The sequence below is a fragment of the Limanda limanda genome, chromosome 16 (genome assembly GCF_963576545.1).
Source record: "Limanda limanda chromosome 16, fLimLim1.1, whole genome shotgun sequence".
NCBI lineage: Eukaryota > Metazoa > Chordata > Actinopteri > Pleuronectiformes > Pleuronectidae > Limanda > Limanda limanda.
The window spans coordinates 23,800,696-23,820,971 of NC_083651.1; the positions used below are offsets into that span (position 1 = coordinate 23,800,696).

The window sequence follows — 20,276 nt, forward strand, 5'->3', positions numbered from 1 at the left end:
AATTTGGTTATCAAAAATAGAAAAATAAAACATTAATATTTAAAATATTAATATTAAATCATATCTTTAGTTTGACTAAGTTCTCGCGGGGCACCACCCTTCATAGAAGGGAAAAGATAGCCAATTTATTGATTAAGATCAGTCTCATTTAGATCTAGTTCAATTAGAAATCTTAATATTTACTATTAAAGACTATATAATGAACAGTTAAGGTTTATAGAGTTCTTGACAGTGTAGAGGTTGGCAAACTTCACTTATGCAACATTAATGACAGGACAAGGTTAAAAGAAAGCATTTATTATAAACATAATAAGTATAAAACACCAATTACTAAACAATATACTAACTAATAAAGATGTGTGTGTGTGTGGGTGTGTGTGTGTGTGTGTGTGTGTGTGTGTGTGTGTGAGGGTCTCGCTGGTGGCTAACAAAGAGAGTCACACCTTCCTGTGATCTTTTAAGATCTCTAAGCTAGCAGGCCCCCCCCCCTCCTTCTGGTCGGGGGACGTAGCTAAGTAGGTGAAGAGATATGCGGGGTCTGTGAGAATGCTAATCAGAAAATGGCAGGGTCTGTGTTGAGCCCGACTTACATTAACCTTGATTTAACTTGTAACACAATATCACCACATATATCAAACTTATAAACTCCACACAGAATCAAATAAACAGTCTTGCTTAGCCTAGTAAAATTATTAAGCCCAGATTATGTTACCAGTCCAAGGACAGGGAGAAAGTTGCTGTGCAGTTCGGTTAGCAGTTCAGGCTTTTGGAGTCTCTGGTTCGTGTGGTCTCTGCTTCCGCGGTTCTGTTGAGCTGTGCAGTTCAGTTGCTTATTGAAGCCGTAGTTCTTACCTGCAGGACACCGAGTCGCTGCAAGGAGTTTAGAAGAAGCTTGAGATGCGTGGAGGTTTTCTTGAGAAGATGAGCTGGAAGCTCGACCTTTGACCTCCAGTTGTTGGAAAGAGAATATTTGAGCTGGAGGAATCCGGTTCCTCCACTCGCCGATGCAGGAGGAAAGGCCAGCGGCCTGCTGTCCTCAGTGGTGGTCGGTGGAGAAGAGCGCTGCTGGAGCAGCCTTCGGCCCTCCGAGGGGTTGGAGAAAGAGAGTGACTCTGGGGGAGCCTTGATCTTTTATAGACCCGGTTGCCCCTTGGTCATGGGACCAGACTGACCAATTGGAGTTGACCCTGGTAGATATTCGCACCTATGTGCGAAGATGCTGAAACAAAGGGGACATGTTGCCTCCTGGGAGACGGAGTTATTTGACCTTCTCAGTACAAAGAGAACACATTGCACTCTGGGAGATTGAGTATTCTCCAGCCCATGCGGCTTGTGGCTTTCTCAAGACAAAGGCCATGTGCTCTCAGGTTTTGACTTCCAATACAGGCCTGAAAGAGAGGCCTGCCTTTTTGCACAAAAACCATGTCCCAACATTTGTGTTCATGTCAGACGGTCTGATCTTGGCAGAAAGAAAGAGCTCGCTGCAGTCTCCATGGAAACAGGCAAGAGGCAATGGAAGAGTGTGTCTATGTGTTTGTGCGGAACGTGTGTGTGTTTGAAGAGAAAGACATAGAAAAATCCAGTTTTCTATTCTATTCTATACTCTTTATATCCTATTCTATAACCAGATGTGAACCATTTACAGATGAGCAGCCACAGTCATACAAGGGAACGTTTTCAGTTTTCAATGCTCATAACATTCATGTTCCATTATCATAATAAAGACCATATAGAGCTGTGTCAGACCTGTGGTGAACTAGAAGCATTTCATGGTTCTCTTTAGCACAATGCATGCTGGGAGAAAACCACATATTTTAAGAGTTTTTGAATGAGGCTGGGGAAAGAATTAGGCCGGGACCAATGTCAGTCATCAGTTATCGCCACTGGGGCTTAATGATCCGTGATCCTGAGTGTCGATTACTCAAGATTAAAATTATTCCTATCAGGATAAACAAGTTAGACATTTAGCCCACTATGAATGTGTGCAGTGAGTGACTGCAGGCATATGGCTGCCATCAGAAAGACTCACGCTGCACTCTGCCTGACCTTGCCTCATGAACACCTGCAGCATGTGAAGAAAAACAAGGAGTATTCAGGGGAAATCAATTCTGAAATTAAGATCCCATTAACTTGCCGTCCAATCCCGTTGGGTGAACACTCACAGAATGAACAAATCTGTAACCCAGTCAATCAATTCACCGCCTACAAGTCTTCCAAAGCCTAAATCAATAGTAGCTTATGTCAAACAGGGTCAAACAACCCTGAAGACCTTGTCTTTCTTTCATCACGTATGATGTAGGGAGAGAATTACTGTTTGGATGATTGGTGACCACTTTGTTTCCCAACATGTAGACACTGTAACGTGACATAAAAAACATATAATGCCTGGATTCTTCTCATCATAAACAGTCTATAAAGTAATGTTGGAAAGGTGTGCATGTGTATTTAGTTTTCCTGGTCACATACAATACATAGACCCTGTTCACACCTGGTATCAACACATAATGATTGTTGTGTACGTGTGTGTGTGTGTGTGTGTGTGTGTGTGTGTGTGTGTGTGTGTGTGTGTGTGTGTGTGTGTGTATTATCTGTAAAGGAATACCTCATGTGATTACTTAAGTCCTCAGTGGCTGTAGTGGATTTTCAGAATACACTCATCCATTGGCAAACAACATCATAAATCCCAAGGTTTTTCTGGGAAGCAGGTCTTTGAAGTGGCCCCCAGCTGTGTGAGTAAGTAACTAATAAGTCACTATTATGGCCCACAGCATCTATTTCTCTCTCTCTCTCTCTCTCTCTCTCTCTCTCTATCTCTCTCTCTCTCTCTCTCTCTCAATTCTATTGATTGATCAGATCCTTATCTGTCTCCTTAACCTCTAGCTCAAACCAACAAGGAGACCATCACTATATCCTCCTTTACTGGACATGAAAAAGGTGTAATAGGACTGTGTTATAATACAATATGTTGTTGATAAATAATATACATTACCCGCTCACCCAAGAAGAAAAACAAGAGTTTTTGCCTCTTAAACTTGAGTCATTAATTATGACATAAGGATTTTTCACAAAATGATTATAGTTACTCTTTCCTTCTAATTGAATGAATAATGTAAAAAAACATGTCTATATATGGCTTAAAATGGCATATGATTACTCACTTCCCTGTCATTACATGTGTGGCTGCTGTCGTCACATGCACACATGCATTGTCTGACATTTCACATATGAAAATCTAATGAGTCCATATTTCGCAATATGGATTTTTCTACATGCTGTATTCCTTTACACGTGACAAACATGTGGAAATGTGCGTTACATACAGTATGTAAAATTCCTGAAAGCAAGGGTTGTGTTTTTCAGAGAAGACATTTAGACACACACAATAGGGAAAGCACTGTTGTAGACAAAATAATAACAGCTGATTAATGATCGTTGAATTCCATTTAGCTGCTTCAGCCTCAGGGTGCGTGGCTCGCTGTTACTGTGCCATGGCTTCCTGTGACACTGCTGGGTGTAGGAATGAACATTAGTAGTCAGGATATTAAAATGGCTGCATTTTTTAAGCTATGGAGAAGTCAACTAACGTGACCTGAAGCAGTGACCCACAAGAGTGGATCAAGTGACATCGATCTAACCTTGGAACGTGAACTAATGAGCTGGAACTTCACTTTTCTTCACCTTCTCTGCAGCCTCCACCTGTTACATGTTCTTACCAGGTTATTACACATGTATTCATTAAATGTGTGGGTCTCTGTATTTTATATACATATGGTGTTCTCAATTAGAAACAGGAACATAAATATCTAACAAGATATGTCAAATCATATAATGTACTGCTGATTTTTGTTTATTTAATAATCCATTGATGGATGGATTAGATTAATATAAAGTTGATTTAACCTTAGAAACATAGCGACACACAAACACGTGATTTATAACACCCCCAACGCTAATTAATCCCTTTAACTCCCCCCTAAATTAGGAAGGGATCATTTGACAGGACTATCCCTTTAAAGCCGTCCGCTACACAGGGGGAAGAGTCCATTCCAGCAAAAAAGGGGGTGTTCTCAAAATGCTCCCTAAGCTTTCAGGACTGTAACACAAAAACGACATAACCACACAAATACATGAACACTTAGAACAAATTAAAGATAGGAAATTATGAGACAAAACTCAACATTTAATCGTGTTAGATTGAAACAGAGACCGCGGCCACCCCCCTGGCGGCTCGTCTATATATAGCCTCAACTGTTGCAACCCGGAGATTAGCTCGTCAGATGTGGGGGAGCTCGGTCCCAGCGGCGGAGACAGGGCGGCGGGCGAAGAGGCCGAGACCCGGCCGGAGATGAGGAGGGACACCACGGCGTGAGGAGGACGACACGGTTCTTTGTGTGTCCGTGTGTGTGTGTGTTCACGGTCAACGGGAGCCCCCCCATCGGAAAGCGACGAGTGGTGAGTGGACGAGGAGGGGAGGAGGGGGGGGGAACCTAAAATGAGCGAAGTAGTGTGAGGAGAGAGAGAGAGAGAAGTTAGTGGAGGACAGTTAGCTGTCCTCGTTTCCTCCGGGGGACGAGATGCTAACGGGGGGGCTAGCTCTTTTTTAATCACGCTAATGTGAGAGGGGGGGGGGGGGGGGGAGGGGGGGGGGGGAGAGATAGAGAGAGAGAGCGCAGGATTCCGTTATTCAGGGGAACCGTTATGTAGGGGCGGCTACTGTCGGTCTTCAGTTCGGCCTCACATACACACACACACACATACACACACACACACAAACACACACATACACACACACACATAGAGAAAGAGAGAGAGAGAGAGAGAGGCACACACATACACACACACATGGAGAGAGAGCGAGAGAGACACACACACACACACACACACACACACACACACATATAGAGAGGGAGAGAGAGAGACGGGCCTTGCCTCTGTGTGTGAAGCGTCTTCGTTGGGAAGAAGCAAAAACACACAGTGCTTATTTTATTTTTATTTCGCTGTATATGGATTTATATACATATATGTGTTTACATCATTTTCCTCTACTTTGCAGCAGCTGTATACAAACACACACACACACACACACACACACACACACACACACACACACACACACACACACACACACACACACACTCAAACGGTGGCGCGGCGTCCAGCTGTGCAAGGAGGTGGTGTGCACATTAAACAGCTGGTGCACGAGAGAACAGAGGGATTCTTTATCTGTCAAATCATAGGATGAGATCATTCAGGAGCACCAGTCAGTCCGCGCACACGCACACACACACTGACACACACAGACACACGTTCATCCCTATTAATAGCGAGGTGAAATCACCAGATAATTTGGCTGTCTGGAGACAGATGTGTCTTTATCCCTCCACCACAACTTAATGGAAATGTCAAACACTGCTGCTGATGGTGATGATGATGATGAGGAGGATGAAGATGTTGCCTGTGAGGTGACTTTTGCTCATTGTTTCATGATTTTCCTATGGCTTAATTGTGACCTCTGACCAGGAGGAAGTGCCCATGTGGATGATGTGACGATGCAGCGTTTGGTGCGATTGGTTTATTAGATATCGATCCCCACAAGGTTCAGCTGGGGACTCTTACTGTATGTGTGTCATCTCGCCATTTAACACTGACAGAGTGGAAAAGCTGGCCTGTGACCACAAGGTTGCACGTTCAGTCATTTGGCAGCCCTGACAAAACTGGCCAACAAAATAAATTAGAAATGATGGATGATGTTTTGCTTTTGTAGAGTTAGCTCGGGGCAAAGGCACAGCAATTATCCCATGAAATGATCAAGAGCTAAAAAGACAAGACATTATACATTTCAAGTGTTATTGTTTGTAACTATATAGTGTATCTGTATAGAAGTTATTGGGGCTTGAACCTGACCAGGAAATAACTTTGATGCAGTGTGTATATCGTATATTTACAAAACGTCTCTACTTTTTATTATGTGGTTTATTTTTGTTGGTTGTTAACGACTGCCCTCAGCTGGGTCTAATACATATGAGATAAAAGTAATCGTAGGGTTATGTGGTGGTTTTCATTCAGAAATATGTATCTTACAATCAACTTGAAAACTTGTTTATTGTTAATAAAAGTGATCTAAGCACATGGTTTAATGTGGTTAGTACCTTTTAGAATTGGTCAAGATCCATGTTTGCAAGTTTATTGGCAGAAAAAGGCCCATTGCACCGGGCGCATGCAACAAACCAATCAGAGTGCCATTTCCTGTTCTCATTAACATTAACAACACTAACAATCATTGTAATTTCTTTAATATATATATGGGCTGATATAACGGTATTGGAAATTATTTTATTCATTGATATGCTTAATGTGCTTGACCACACCTCATTTTAAGACTAACACGGCCATAGACCCAAACAGGTTAGCGATTCATAATAGTTGAGCATGGAACTAACAACTACAAATCTACAACTTTTCGTGGACTGTAAGATAGGGTTCATTGTTTTCATCTGCTTACCTCATTGCATCTGCTCTTTCACCAAATGCAACTGGGAATTAGCTGTTTACATAAAACAGGCAATTTTAAGTAATCAGTGTTAAGTAAATCTAAATTAATGAGTGGTAAGGTCATAGGTCTAAATGCCCCTTGAAAGTTACTGTGCATTTGTGAGATAGTTGGATTATGTATGATAATTGTGTGTGAATTGCAGCCTCATTTACAGAGACATTCTTAAAAGCAATGGTGCACTGTGAAAAATACATCACTGCAGTTTTTTTGAGCGGTGCTGTGAGACTGAAAACTGTCGAGTTAGTCATTGGTGATGATGACCCACCATCATGTGATCAGCCGCAGAGCCTTTTATTTAGCTGCTTGTACTTTGTTCTCGCTGCACAAGGTGCTAAAGATCTTGGTGTGAAGTCTGTCATCACTGGAGGAAATGTAACAACATCGTTTTCTGGAATAAATTAACTTAATATGAAGTATTATAAATTATATTTTGTATTTGTGACTTCCTGTTTCACAATTGTCACACTACACTTTGAATTGCTTGTTGAAGAAGAGTGTTGAATACACAGAGTCGTTTGAGGGGCCAACTGCTACACAAGTAATTGATGGGCAGATTAGTACAGGAAAGTATGGTGAAATAATAAATATATAATTTTATCATTCTACTACATTAAAAAGAAATACCCATACTGGTATGGAACTGTTTGAATCCATTTATATTTCCCCTCAGTTCTCTCATGCCTTGAAGGTGAACTATTGCTGACACTTCAGTTGTCATAATGACAAAAACCAGAGCCGTGCTTATACTAATACTCAAAACCATGTTCCTACAAAAAGTCAGGGTTACAACATTAAGAGAAAAGTACCTCTTTGTTTAGAAATTATATCATAAACCATCTAAAACAGTCTGTTCTGCTCACAATCCATGTTTAAAAATTAAGGTACATTGTGAACTCAGTGAACTTATGTCTCAACACCTCCTTTTGAATGATCAAGTGTGAGTGTTGCTATCAGTGCTACAGTACAGTGTGTACCATGTCCTTCCTTATTCCTGTTCTGTGACTTTTGTTGCTGCTTTGTTCCCATGTGAAGAGGGAAGTTCCTTTATCCTTTCCCAAGGCAGCAACTCGCCGCTACTCAAGTGCCCCAAGAGCCTTTAATGGTGTCATTGTGAGGATAAATACGAGCTTCAAAGCACACCCGCTTCAGCTGTTTTATGTATTTCACACATAAGATAATCATATGTCAGCGTAGACAGGTTTTCTGAAAATGTACGAAATATGTCAAAGGATGATGCCCTTCATTGGTCTTGTAGCTGTATCAGTGGATATAAAGAAACTTGTGTTTCCTGGTTAACCAAAGCCATAGAGATCAGCTCTGTAGGTAAGGAATTTAGTGAGAGAACACACAAAAGAATCCTGTACATCTTTAATGGTCCTGTTGACATCACTGTTACACGTCCAGTGTGTGTGCAACATGAAGCCCAATTACTCCGCATAATAGCTGTGATGTGTTCTCTACTAATGTGGTGGTGGAACGTAGTGTTGAGAATTTAAAATGAAGATGTCTGATCAATAAACATTGAGTTTGTAACAAGGAGAGTCATCTGTGGATCTAGAGTGGATATAAAGATTGGTTGAGCACATGTATCTTCAGGGGCCTCCCTACTTGGGCTCCGTCCCCAATTGCTAGTGCGCAGACTCTGGATGTGGAGACACCACGTCCATCTTTATACTTTATATACAGTCTATGCTGTGGATAAATTTGATTCATCCATTGTGGCTGGAGAAAGAACTGCATTGCAGGCCACAGCAGCAGCTGAAACTATGATGTCTGACCGTCCGCATGCACAATAAAAACATTATTAACCGTAGAGCGAGGACATATTGTATGTGTCAGATTTATGAGACTGGAGATTTCCAACTTGTCCTCCCAGTTGTCAGTGTTGGAACGTGCCAGTTTGATATGAATTCAAGGTCAAAACCTGCAGGAAAACACTCAGATCCTTAGGCACTAGTGTGGACACAGCCTGAGTGTTGTGCACGATGCTGAGAGTATTCACTGCGCAGCCTCGGTCGGCATGCTGAATTTTTGTGGTTTGTAAAGCCGTATAGCTGCCACATTGGTTATATGACTAACTTTGGTTGGACACATAGTAAATTTCCTCTAGTAAGTTTCCACTCCCAAAGGAATCTGGTTCAAACTGGTGTGTATTATTTTAGTCTCACAGAATGAAACCAACTGTGTTTTCAGAGAACTGTGTGTACCCCACCAACGAGACTTGCAGGGGGAAATGCTGACACACCCTACAAGGTTGTGACCTGACTTGGCTTCAGCCAGTCTGGTGTGAAAACCGCGGGTAGGCTGTGTGATTTCAGAGAGCCTCTCAAGCTGTTGTATTGGTTTTCCTGTACAGTATTGAAAATCCTCTGATAAGAATAATGGCTAGGAGGTCTATTTAGTGACTTTCTGACAGCCTCACAACTACCAGACAGAAGATGCTTTTTAACATCAGGAATTTGGCTTCTTTGGCTTCAATTTATTTGCCCAACCCGGCAGGCTGACTGCTGCAGACTGATTGATAGGCTGGCTGGCTTCAGAAAGGAAGGAAACATCTTCCTTCCCTTCTTTGTGCTGGGCAGGAAAGGATGGACTTCAGCCAGCTGACAGCTGTTTCCTGGTGGATGAGGGAGGAATGGGTGTGTGGGTGGGTGGGAGTTGGTTTGTTATGCTTGCAGTTGGGGAATATATGTTTGTTTTTTTGTTTTTTGGGCTTTTGACTGTTGCTACAGTAAAATCTATAAAACTAGGGTTTTCAAAGTAAGGTGGTAGTGTCAACACTGTGAAAGGCTTGACTAAAATAATTAGCTATACCAAGGAGGTTATTTGTTTATTTTTATTTGTTGGTTGGTTGGTTGAGCAGCAGAATTACGCCAACACTACTGAACAGATTTCCATGAAACTTGGATGGAACATAGTCAAAGAAAGGACGGACTAAAATTCAACAGAGCTGGTCTCGGTCTTGATCAAAAGAACCACGAACCAAATCATTTGCAGTGTGACCTTTTTTGGGGGGATAGTTCGGACTTTCCGGACAATTGCAGGAAGTTGAGACAGCTTTAAAGACGGAGGCTGACAGGATTGCGTTTGAACAATGAGGACATCATTTTGCTGGTAGTTAAACCATAATCATATTGCAGTGGCCACAAAATGAATGAAGAGATCCGGTTGTTTCATTTCCTTCATTCAAACAGAAAGCCATTTTTTTTTCTGTCACTTTATTTATTAAATAAATTTAGCAAATACAATAGCCAAGATGACAACATGCCAATGTCAGATGTTACAATACCTATGATTTAAGTGCTGGCAGTTTAATATAGATTTAAAAATAAGATCTCTTGGTGACAAACCTTCACATTACCCGGCTTATTGTTGCAGCTTTTCCATTCTACCTTAAACATTGAAAAATGCTTAATCCGAATTGGCCACTGTATTTCCTCAAAAAGACATTTAGACAATAGATTTGATGACAGATAATGATTAATTTCCTGCAGCAGTTTCACAATAAAATCCTTTTGCGGTTTGTCTATTGGAAGCTTCTAATATGAAACAGAAGTTGCAGGAAATGTTCGGGTTTGCATTAGCAGCATCTTAAGAAAGTGCATATGGCTCCAATATAGCTGAAGGAGAGTGGATGGGACAACAGTGAGGCTGTTATCTGTTTGAAAGGGAGAGGAGGAACACAGCAGTGTAAGTGTGAGACTCCTCTGCTTTAAAGTTACAGCAGAAACGCAAACGATCACAACTCCTGCTCATGTTAAAGCTTGTCTTACTTACTGCTTAATGGTGTGTATTTAAATACCGGTACTGTTTTTCTACTCTGGATGACCACTCACTTTACAGTACAGTTTTACATTCACTCACACATTCGTACAGTGCATCTATTTTCTATTTTTTGGGGTCAGTATCTTGCCCAAGGACATTTTGACATGCGAAATGGGGACGGCCTTCTGGTTGGAGTACGACAGCTCTATGGAAAAATAAATCAGGTGTCAACTCTGTCTCATGTCCGACATCGTAACCAGTTCAGTTTTTGAACTGGTTACTGTACAATAGTACAAGCCACGATAGTTTTCTCTGATTACACCCATTGTGCCTGCCGATGTCCACCACACACAAACATTTACAATCATATTAGCAAAACCAATCATTAAACAGGTACTGCACATTTAATGTGTTTTTTTTTAACTGTAAAAAATTATATAACAGCTATAAAAAATCGTACAAAAATGTTACGACTTTTACATGATGAAAGCATAAATGCTTGTTTTGATTTCACATTTATTATCACATTCATCAAAATATTGGCCTACATTTTTGGGTTGATCATGTTTCATGACGACATCTAGTGTTTCAAACCCTCTGTGACCCTGCAGAACCAATACTTATGTAGTGTGGAGCATTTGGGACATCTGCATCATGGCATGTCTACATATTTGAAAAATCTAAATATTGCTGAATTTTGTCTCCGGCCCTCGCAATTTTTTTTGTATTATTTCTTTCTGCTTTTCTGCAAGTCCAAGCTGTGGTCTGTTATCACCATGGTGATGAAAAAGCAGTTGTAACAAAGAACCTAAAACACCTCTCTCTCTCTCTCTCTCTCTCTCTCTCTCTCTCTCTCTCTCTCTCTCTCTCTCTCTCTCTCTCTCTCTCTCTCTCTCTCTCTCTCTCTCTCTCTCTCTCTCTCTCTCTCTCTCTCTCTCTCTCTCTCTCTCTCTCTCTCTCTCTCTCTCTCTCTCTCTCTCTCTCTCTCTCTCTCTCTCTCTTGTCCTCCCCCTGTCTCTCTGTTGCTCCCTCCTCTTTCTGTGGTCAATCCCTTTGTCTTTCTATCTCTCTCTCCTTCTCTCTGTCCTCCATCTCAGCCAGGTGTGTCTCATCAGCCACCTTCTAGCCTTTTACCGCCACTGTCAAGGTCACCATGGCAACCAGCGCCGTGCCAAGTGACAACCTGCCAACATACAAGCTGGTGGTGGTGGGGGATGGTGGTGTCGGGAAGAGCGCCCTCACCATCCAATTCTTCCAGAAGATCTTTGTGCCAGACTACGATCCCACGATAGAGGACTCGTATCTGAAACACACAGAGATCGATGGGCAGTGGGCAATACTGGATGGTGAGTAGAGAAATGTGTGCACGTTTGCAGCTGCACATGATCTTATCTGTCAATGCTCATATACTATTCTATATATATTTTCATTTTGGCTGACCAATAAGCAAACATACTCTATGTTGCTGTTTCCCACGCTGAGTAAGCTATGAAATGGCAAACTCCTCCCTGAAAGATTTGATGACATTTAAAGACAGAAAGCACTTTCATGGTCGCTGCATGTGGGAGAAATTATGTATTATTTCCCCCATGAAGTCTTAATTTTGCGGCAAACACAAAACTCTGGAAAGAGTTAGAAAAAACAGTTTCCCAGTTATTGTGAAAGCGTGTTTGTGTCAACTCTGTTATCAATCATTGAAATCTACTCACCCCTTGCAAAGGCCGGAGAACTCTTTGGAGTGGACATAATTGTTTTATAACATCAGATTTGGCTGAAACGTGGCACTGATTGTGGTAATAGGCCGCCACTTTCTACTAGTGTGTTGCTCAGTTATGAAAGTGTGTGGGTGGAGGTGATTACACACAGTCACCGGGGAGTCTAGACTGGTATTCAGTGGAATGCATACCACCGCCAAGGCCCAACAGCCCCCATGAATTCAATCAAACTGTACCGAGTTGCTCAGACTCGAAGATATGAGTTCTCTTTTTCATCTAGATCCATAAATGTTTCGGGGGAAATTTTCAAAGCATTTCCTCGCAGTCTGGCAATGTTAAAGAAAGTAATAAAAGATTGTTGTTGTCCAGATCCACCACAAAATGTAATCGCTTATTTTTTGTGTTATAAACAAACAAACAGACCAAAAGAAAGGGGCGAGAACACAAACTCCCTGGAGGAGAAAACAAAACCCTCCTTTTCTGACATTTTACGTCTGCAGAAAATTGAAACAGATGTCAATAACAAAAATGTACACAATTCATTGTGCAATGATTCCTTCAGACTCAGAGTCATTTTACATTCGTCAGTAAATAAGTATTTCAATGCGTTTTTCTGAGGTTTTCAATACTTGTCTGTGGCTGCAAAGCACATGTCAAAAAAGGTTTAAAAAGGCACTTGACAAAGACCATAGATCCATTCAGGCGTTCACACATACATACATAAAAAGAGGGTGGATGCAATAAATACAGTGAAGTGTATTCTGGGTAGCCGAGAGGTCGCCGTGTTGTTGTAGAAGTTGATGATGAAGGAAAGGAACGCGGACCCAGTACTTACAAGTATAACAATGTTTATTACACAAAGTAGTACAGGTCAAGACAAGCTCTAGAACTTGGAGAAATCACCCTGGCCAAATGGTGAAGTCTCGAAAACTGTGGTCTCACACACATTATATAGAGAGGTTAGTTCCACCCACGACTTCGGGTAACATGTCATCCCACCTAAGGCCTCCTAATAAGGACGTGTTTTGTACATGAAGATGAAAATACAGTGGTCAAGGATCTTCCCTTCACCTCCATCCATTTGCTGGTCAGAGGTCATTCTCTAGGTCAAAGGTCCTTCCAAACAAGGAAAGACCTACTTGCATAAACAACTGAAAGACTCTCTGAGAATGTCTGAGTCACGAAAATAAGCATCATAAATATCAGCCTGTCATTCTATTTAAACACATGCTAAAATGTTTACTCTAATGAGTACACGACAACAGTAAAATTAACCTGTTGTAGTTAAAATTTGGGTTAAAAGTGCCAAAATATCAACAGACCATACAAAATAACTTTTTAAGTGAAATTACTTGAATACTAGAGAATAGAGTAAAATAGAGTAAAAGCTCACATAAAGATATCTCTCTTTGCTGTGGGTACCCTGTGTCGTTTTCCTTTATATTTAATTAAAAAGAAGGTGAGGATCTTAACCTATCGATGTAACTTTTTTCCTGGTCTGTGTCGTGTACAGCTCTACCAATTGTCCCAGTCTGTGAACCAAAGTTATGTATGTATCTCCCTCCTTCTACCCAGTGCTGGACACAGCAGGCCAGGAAGAATTCAGTGCGATGAGGGAGCAGTACATGAGGACAGGAGACGGCTTCCTCATCGTCTTCTCTGTGACGGACAAGGCCAGCTTTGAACACGTTGACAGATTCCATCAACTTATACTACGGGTCAAAGACAGGTCAGTCCATGCACAAATATAAAACTAGATCTAAGGAAATTATCTTGAATTGTTCCCATGAAGAGAACAATGAAATCAAGAACCTGAGCCAATGGAAACCAGTTGAAAAGCCTTGTGTGTAGGAGGGCTCACACTACAAACACATAGCTGATAATATGTGTGAAAAATGTGGTGTGTGAATTCAACTTGTCGAGCTAATCAGACATTTTGATTTAGATTTTAAACACTTAAAAGTCCTCTGCAGATGTGAAGTATGCAATGACATCTGCTTGACTTCCCCTTCCTGTTTCAGGAAGAACCTTTTTTTTTCCCATTTAGTTACATCTGTTTGTTTAATAGCATCTTTACTGAATAAATCTGTTTGGGCAAACTTGAGTCAAACCTGAGTCCAAATTGACCGATTAGTTAAACTGGGTATACACACACACACACACACACACACACACACACACACACACACACTGAAATTCTTAACATGTTAAATTGATGATGCCTGCAAGACATTTAAGCCAAACTTTCTCCGCCTCAGTCAGCACAGTTTGGAGTTTTGTGGACTCGGCAGAAAAGTCTGCTCTAACTGGCAAGGAAAGTTTATTTATATAGCACTGGTCCGAGACAAGGCAAGTCAAAGCTTTACAGAGGCTTAGGAATACTTGAAACATATGACTGGTTGTCATATCGCTCTGCATAAGAATGTTTAATGATGATCAGAGTCTCCTCCTCACCCGAGGTTTCTTAAGCTGCAGACCAGTTTGGCCAAACATCAAATTTGTAGTGAAAGAGAAAATAAGTGCTTGTTCTCTGACAGCAGCCAATAAAAGTGAGCTAGAGATGGAACAAAAATAGAGGCAAAGACAAAGCGAGGTGCTGTCTGTCCTTGTTTGGTGCTGCTCAACTGTAGCTGGCTCCTCTGCAACGTTTAAGTGCTGCAGAAAGCTGACGTTTTATAGACAGATCGTGTGGCACATGATGCTCGTTCTCTCTCCTGTCAAACCAATGCTGTGTCCCTTGTGTGTTGTTCTCAGGGAGGCCTTCCCCATGGTGCTGGTGGCAAACAAAGTTGACCTGGTCCACCTGAGAAAGGTCACCAGTGAACAGGGTCAAGAGATGGCAGCAAAACATAATGTAAGTATTAAAGTTTCCTTAAGTACTTCTCCTTTTCTTTTCTGCAGCCAGTTGATTCTTTTTGTTATGTGTGTATGTTTAATTTTTAAAGGCAGTGTTAGGAAAAAAACATGGTTTGTGTCTGATGCCAGGTTAAAACTCAAATTGAAATCTACTTTTAAATCTCCATGTGATTTTTACAAATCTACAATGATGTACTCACAATAGCACATAATCTGTAGCTAACAGAAAGCTTAATAACACACACACACTTTGTAACACACATAAACTTCAGACTTTTTATCTCATGCTGTTTTTTTTTTCTTTTGGATTCAAGGGGCCCTTCTAATTTAGTGTAATTAGTATTCATGCAGTCTGGCATTGTGCCAGTTAGTCTTTGTCTGAGGTGAGACTTAATTAATGATGTCTTCATGTAATTCTCTATTAGTTCCAAGTCATCAGACAGCTGTTATTTATGTCCCCTTTTGTTTCTCAACAATATAGTATTTAAATGCTAATTATTACTATATCTTGCTGTTCTGTGATCCCTCTGATTTATGCAGCACTCTAATGGAGTTATTGGTTTAGTGATGAACTGATTTGGGTATTTTTGCTTACCTCTTCAGATAACTTATATTGAAACCAGTGCTAAGGATCCTCCAATGAATGTGGACAAAGCCTTTCATGAGCTCGTCCGCGTCATAAGGTAATTTCAGGTTCACTTCTGATTTGTCACCTTTTTCCAGGAGATAATGAACTTATTTTACTTACTGTGAGACCGATTTCTTTGCTTTAAAATGAGTCTAACTGTTCCAGGATAGCAACAATAGTCTCAATGCATCCATTTCCCCTTCTTCCAATGTATTTAGAGGTTAGGCACTGAGACAGGGTTGGTGTGTGAGGGGAGCGAACTTGTTTTAAGGAAGAGTGGAAAAGGAAAATAAAAATCCCAGAGCTATTTCCTGTCTTGACACACATGTAATTTCAGAAGAATTTGGTTTCGTGTCTAAGCTTTCTATGTGGTCTCATCCCGTATTTAAGGCTGTCTCTTGTTGCAAGAACCAGTCAGCAACAGGTTGTCTGGTCATAGTATTATAGGACTCAAGTGCACAGCAGCAGAGGACTGCTCTGTTCACCACTTTATCTGTTAATAGAAAACCAACCACAGAGTAGTGGAGAGTCCTCGTGGTTCCAATGCCAGCTGTGTAACTGACACATGAGGGAACTGTTCTTCTGTCAGAGTGATGAATCAACACTGCCTTCTTGTGGCCAGACTGTAGAAAGCTATATTGAGTAGATGAAAACATGTGCACTGGTCTTTCATAATAGTTTCCCTATAAATACAATTTTATGAGCCAACATGATAACTATGGCTGGATTGTTATATAAGTTAGTGAACCTTGATATAAGATTGTTTATTCAAACTGTTTCTGCTTTTATTTTCCTTCCACTTACACCAACAGACAACAGGTCCCGGAGCGAAACCTGAAGAAGAAAAAGAAGATGAAGTGGAGAGCAGAACGTTCCACAGGCGCCCACAGGTTCCAGTGTGCCATATTGTGACCTCCCTCGTTCCTTTAAATCGTTCTTAACATTCGAACACCCACACACACACCCACAGACTGTACCTTTGGATGTCAGGGAACTCCTCAGCAGTGGTTAGCTACTGGAGCACAAAAGGGAGAGGGGGGGTGACGATGAATAGCTGGATGGATCCAGACGGACATGTGGATGTGAAACAATGGACCGATGTCCCCTCAGCCCTTCACAATGCCTTGGAATGAGTGAGGTCACCTTCTCAATCACAGTCCCTTTCTGAAGATCTAATGATTCTGTCCATCCGCATTCAACACAGAGGAACTGTTTCTCAATCAAGTGTAAGTTCGGAATTTATCGTCAAATGCGGCACAAGGCGACAGACTCTGAAGTGGAACTACGGATATTAGAATCACCCTGATGTCGTGATTTTTTGACTTCTTGATAAAAGGATTGAAAAGGGAGGAACTGGCTCAAAAATGGCGCTTCATATATTATGGACGTCCAACAACCTGCTGGTCACCACCCGTCTGTCCTCACACTCTTACGGTTTCTTGGAGAAAAGCACCTGTGTGATCTCTAGATGGGTTGTCTTCATAAGAGCATGGCGGGATCAACACGGGAGCGGTGATTTTTGTCGTGATGGAAATAGATGTTGTGCGGTGTTGTCGATGGGTGAGCAGACAATTCTGTGAGCATAGCGTGTTCCTCGTGGTCATGTGACGCTCCAGCTTTGAGTCAGTTAGGAGAGGCTGGAAAGAACGTGTTGTAGCAAGTGAAAGAAACGTGACGTGATGCTGAGGAAATGATTGACAGGTGAATGCTATGGCCATAATAACTTGTTTAACACGTGTTTGAATATTCTAATTGTAGAGCAGAGTCTGATCGGTCGTGTATGGTGTTTAACTTTAAACGTAACAGGGTTTTTATCAAAACTGATGTGTCAGCAACCATGTTTACACACACTCGTATCATGGATTATTCTCCCATACACACAGACAGTATCTAAGTTTACGTCTGGGTTGCACTGGATGCAGGAACGACAAGGAACGTCTTGTTTTTCATTTCAGTCACGCCAGAAACCTCATGTAGCAGCCCGGCTGCAGGCGTGCAGCAGACAGTGTGGCCCGGGCCTCAGCTCGCCTCGTCAGTCCTCTTCAATGGCATGACGTGTGCAGTCGTCATCAGTACTGTGTGAACAACAGCCCTGGGAAATACAGTGGGGTCCAAACGTCTTGAGACCACTTTCCCATTCCAGTGAATGGGCAGAATGGGAAAAGTTGTCTACACATATATACTTTCCATGTTTTCTTTTTCTATCTAAACGTAGAGACAATTATATTTGTGCTATAAAAATCGAATTATAGGTGGCAATGTAAGTCAATGCTGTTTTACAAATCTGTAGGATATCATTCATGGAATAGATGAGGTTTAATAATGAGAGCTTCATGTTTCAGAGCTGAAACTGGCTGGAGAAGCTGATTTGCACTGGCCACTAACCAAAATAATGTGATGTCACTTTATTTCAATCTAGGGGCTTTTCAGACGGCACCACTGAATTCAGGACTATGTGTGAAAACTCGCTCAGTAAAGGACGACACTCCTCCAGAGAGGGGATGTAGACTGTAGCCCCGGGACCACAGCAGAGTCGGGGGGGGGGGGGTTCCCGAACAGGCAGATGTGATGCTCCCGGGGCTCAAAGCCATGTTAACCCAGCTACAGACCATGTATAGTTGTAGGAAAACCACACACAACAAAACATTCAGTGTCTTCATGTTTGTAGTCGTGAGGTGGGTAGGAATGTACCATTTAATAACCTATGAAATGGCTTGTACTGTTAACGCACTAAAGTTTTCGGTGCATTCTTTTATTTCGTCTGGATGAAAACTGTCTCTTGGAAGGAAGAATATAAATTTTTGCACTTTTAATACAATTTCTGACTTTACTATTGGCATGTTGCTCCTGGTTCCAATCCGCAGGTGAAATAATAGACACGGTGAAAACAAATGATTTGAATGTAAAAAATCGAATGACACAAACGAGCAGATAGGCGCCTGGCGTTGTAGCCCTGTGTGCCTGTGTGTGCCTGTTGCCTTGGCTGTAACGGAGATGAAGTACATGGGAACCATTTGAAGGGTTCTCTGTTACGAGTGAAGGAGGTTGAGTGTGAAGAAGCTCACACATTGAATACCGGACAACTTCACCTCAGCATGAAAGTGGAAAAATCAACCTCAGCAGAAAAGAAGGAGGTATCGATCTGCTCCCACTGGTAATTAAGGGAACTTGCAAAGAGAGTTTCCAGAGAAGGACTGAAAACAATGAAGTACTGAGCTTAGAACAATGAAGCAACAAACTCTGGACCATGGGGGAGGGGGAAAAAAGTATAAAACAAAAAAAAAATGTGATTGATGAAAATATTGCATTATGTATGTTTGATACCTTTTTGTATTATTGATATGAATTATTGATATGATTCTTTCAAAGTGTTTTTTAAACGACTGAATAATTTATTACTGTCTATGTTACCTCAGTGTGTCCCATACCTGGACAAAAAAAAACAAAAAAATAACTGAACCCCCCCCTTGTATTTTCCTTTTGGGTTTTTCTTTGAGACTCTCAGCGGCTGAAAGGCCTTTTCCTTCAAACCCCTGTATGAAAAGACTTGTGATGAAGAAACTGAAATGGGTCCTGAGCCAGAAAGGAAAAAAAACGAGAAAACATAAGGATGTGTGCTCATGTGGTCGGCCTCAGGATGAGAACGTAATCGACCAAACACCAAAACAGGGAAAAAGAAAAGTCATCCTACTTGTAGTTTTAAATGTTTTGTTGTTCAGTGGGAAATTCAATTTGTCAGGATGTTGAGAAATACACTAAAGAGTCGGTGAAATGATTTGTGTGCAGATAAGTGACTAAGTTCAAACTTATAATTTAACAGGAGAACAGTGTTACTCTTCTCATCTAACTGAGCAATTCCCTACACTTCCCCTTCCCGTTCAAACACACGTTCTGATTTGATGCACAGGTTTGTAAATAACCGTTTAATTGACCCTGGATCATATGTGAGCTCAAATTGAGCACTTTTGTTTTCAGTCATCGAAGAGACAGCGTGACTTTTTCGAACAGAAACTGATTCTTGACTGATTTGAACTGGTTGGAGTCGTGTCTATCCTGGAACTTTGTCAAGATGTGAAGCCCAATGTAAACGGCAACATGAACAAAACAAACAAACACCATTTGGAGTTTCCCACCCGTTGTGTAATGTGTGTCTTTGGATAAAGGTCTGTTGTGTTGGAACTGACTGTGTCAGACTGAGGAGCTAGACGAGGCACAAACAAACTGTGGCCTTTTTCTCTAGCCTCAGGGTTCGACTATATTTCAATAAAAAAAAAACACACAAGTATTGTGACTGCTTGTTTGCTTCATTCTTTTGTGTGGATACATGACATTAAAATGCAGGGACGCACACGGACTCGTTATCTGAGCCGTGTTCGACAGCTGTGCTGAACATGGCCACGTAGTTTCTGAGGGGCGACCTGCTTGTTCAGCAGAAGCTCCCCTCATTAATCTCCGGCGCTGTCAGGCTCCATTGAGCTCGACACTGTGAGAGTGCTGAAAGCTCCATTTTGCCTCATTGATTCCAGTCCCTCGGGGGGAAGTGAGGCGAGGCCGAGGCACCGAGAGCAGGTCCTGCATCTGTGCTGCTGGATTTACATTCACTCCTCTTTCCCAGTGAGGTGCTGAGCAGGAGAAGAGGATCAAGAGCTGCCAGGTGGTGTTCAGGTGTCACTAAGTAGATGGATCTGATTTCCTGTCAAAAGAAAGTACTTTACTAACTTTAAAGTTACGTATTTCAAAGTGGATCTATTTAAATCAG

The 20,276-nt window shown here is 41.6% G+C and overlaps 1 protein-coding gene across 1 annotated transcript; it reads left to right on the plus strand.

Moving 5' to 3' along the window:
* The first annotated feature begins 4,283 nt into the window (after nt 1–4,283).
* Nucleotides 4,284–19,802, plus strand: mrasa (muscle RAS oncogene homolog a). Its single transcript, XM_061088436.1, has 6 exons — nt 4,284–4,452; nt 11,416–11,664; nt 13,609–13,762; nt 14,788–14,887; nt 15,493–15,572; nt 16,330–19,802. The coding sequence occupies exons 2-6, from the start codon at nt 11,472–11,474 to the stop codon at nt 16,427–16,429; spliced, it is 627 nt and encodes a 208-aa protein (XP_060944419.1). The 5' UTR covers nt 4,284–4,452; nt 11,416–11,471; the 3' UTR covers nt 16,430–19,802.
* Nucleotides 19,803–20,276: the final 474 nt, after the last annotated feature.

Coding starts and splice junctions, on each gene's coding strand:
- mrasa (XM_061088436.1), top strand. CDS start 11,472: ATGGCAACCAGCGCCGTGCCAAGTGACAACCTGCCAACATACAAGCTG. Junction 11,665..13,608: donor GCAGTGGGCAATACTGGATG/GTGAGTAGAGAA, acceptor CCTTCTACCCAG/TGCTGGACACAGCAGGCCAG. Junction 14,888..15,492: donor AGATGGCAGCAAAACATAAT/GTAAGTATTAAA, acceptor TTACCTCTTCAG/ATAACTTATATTGAAACCAG.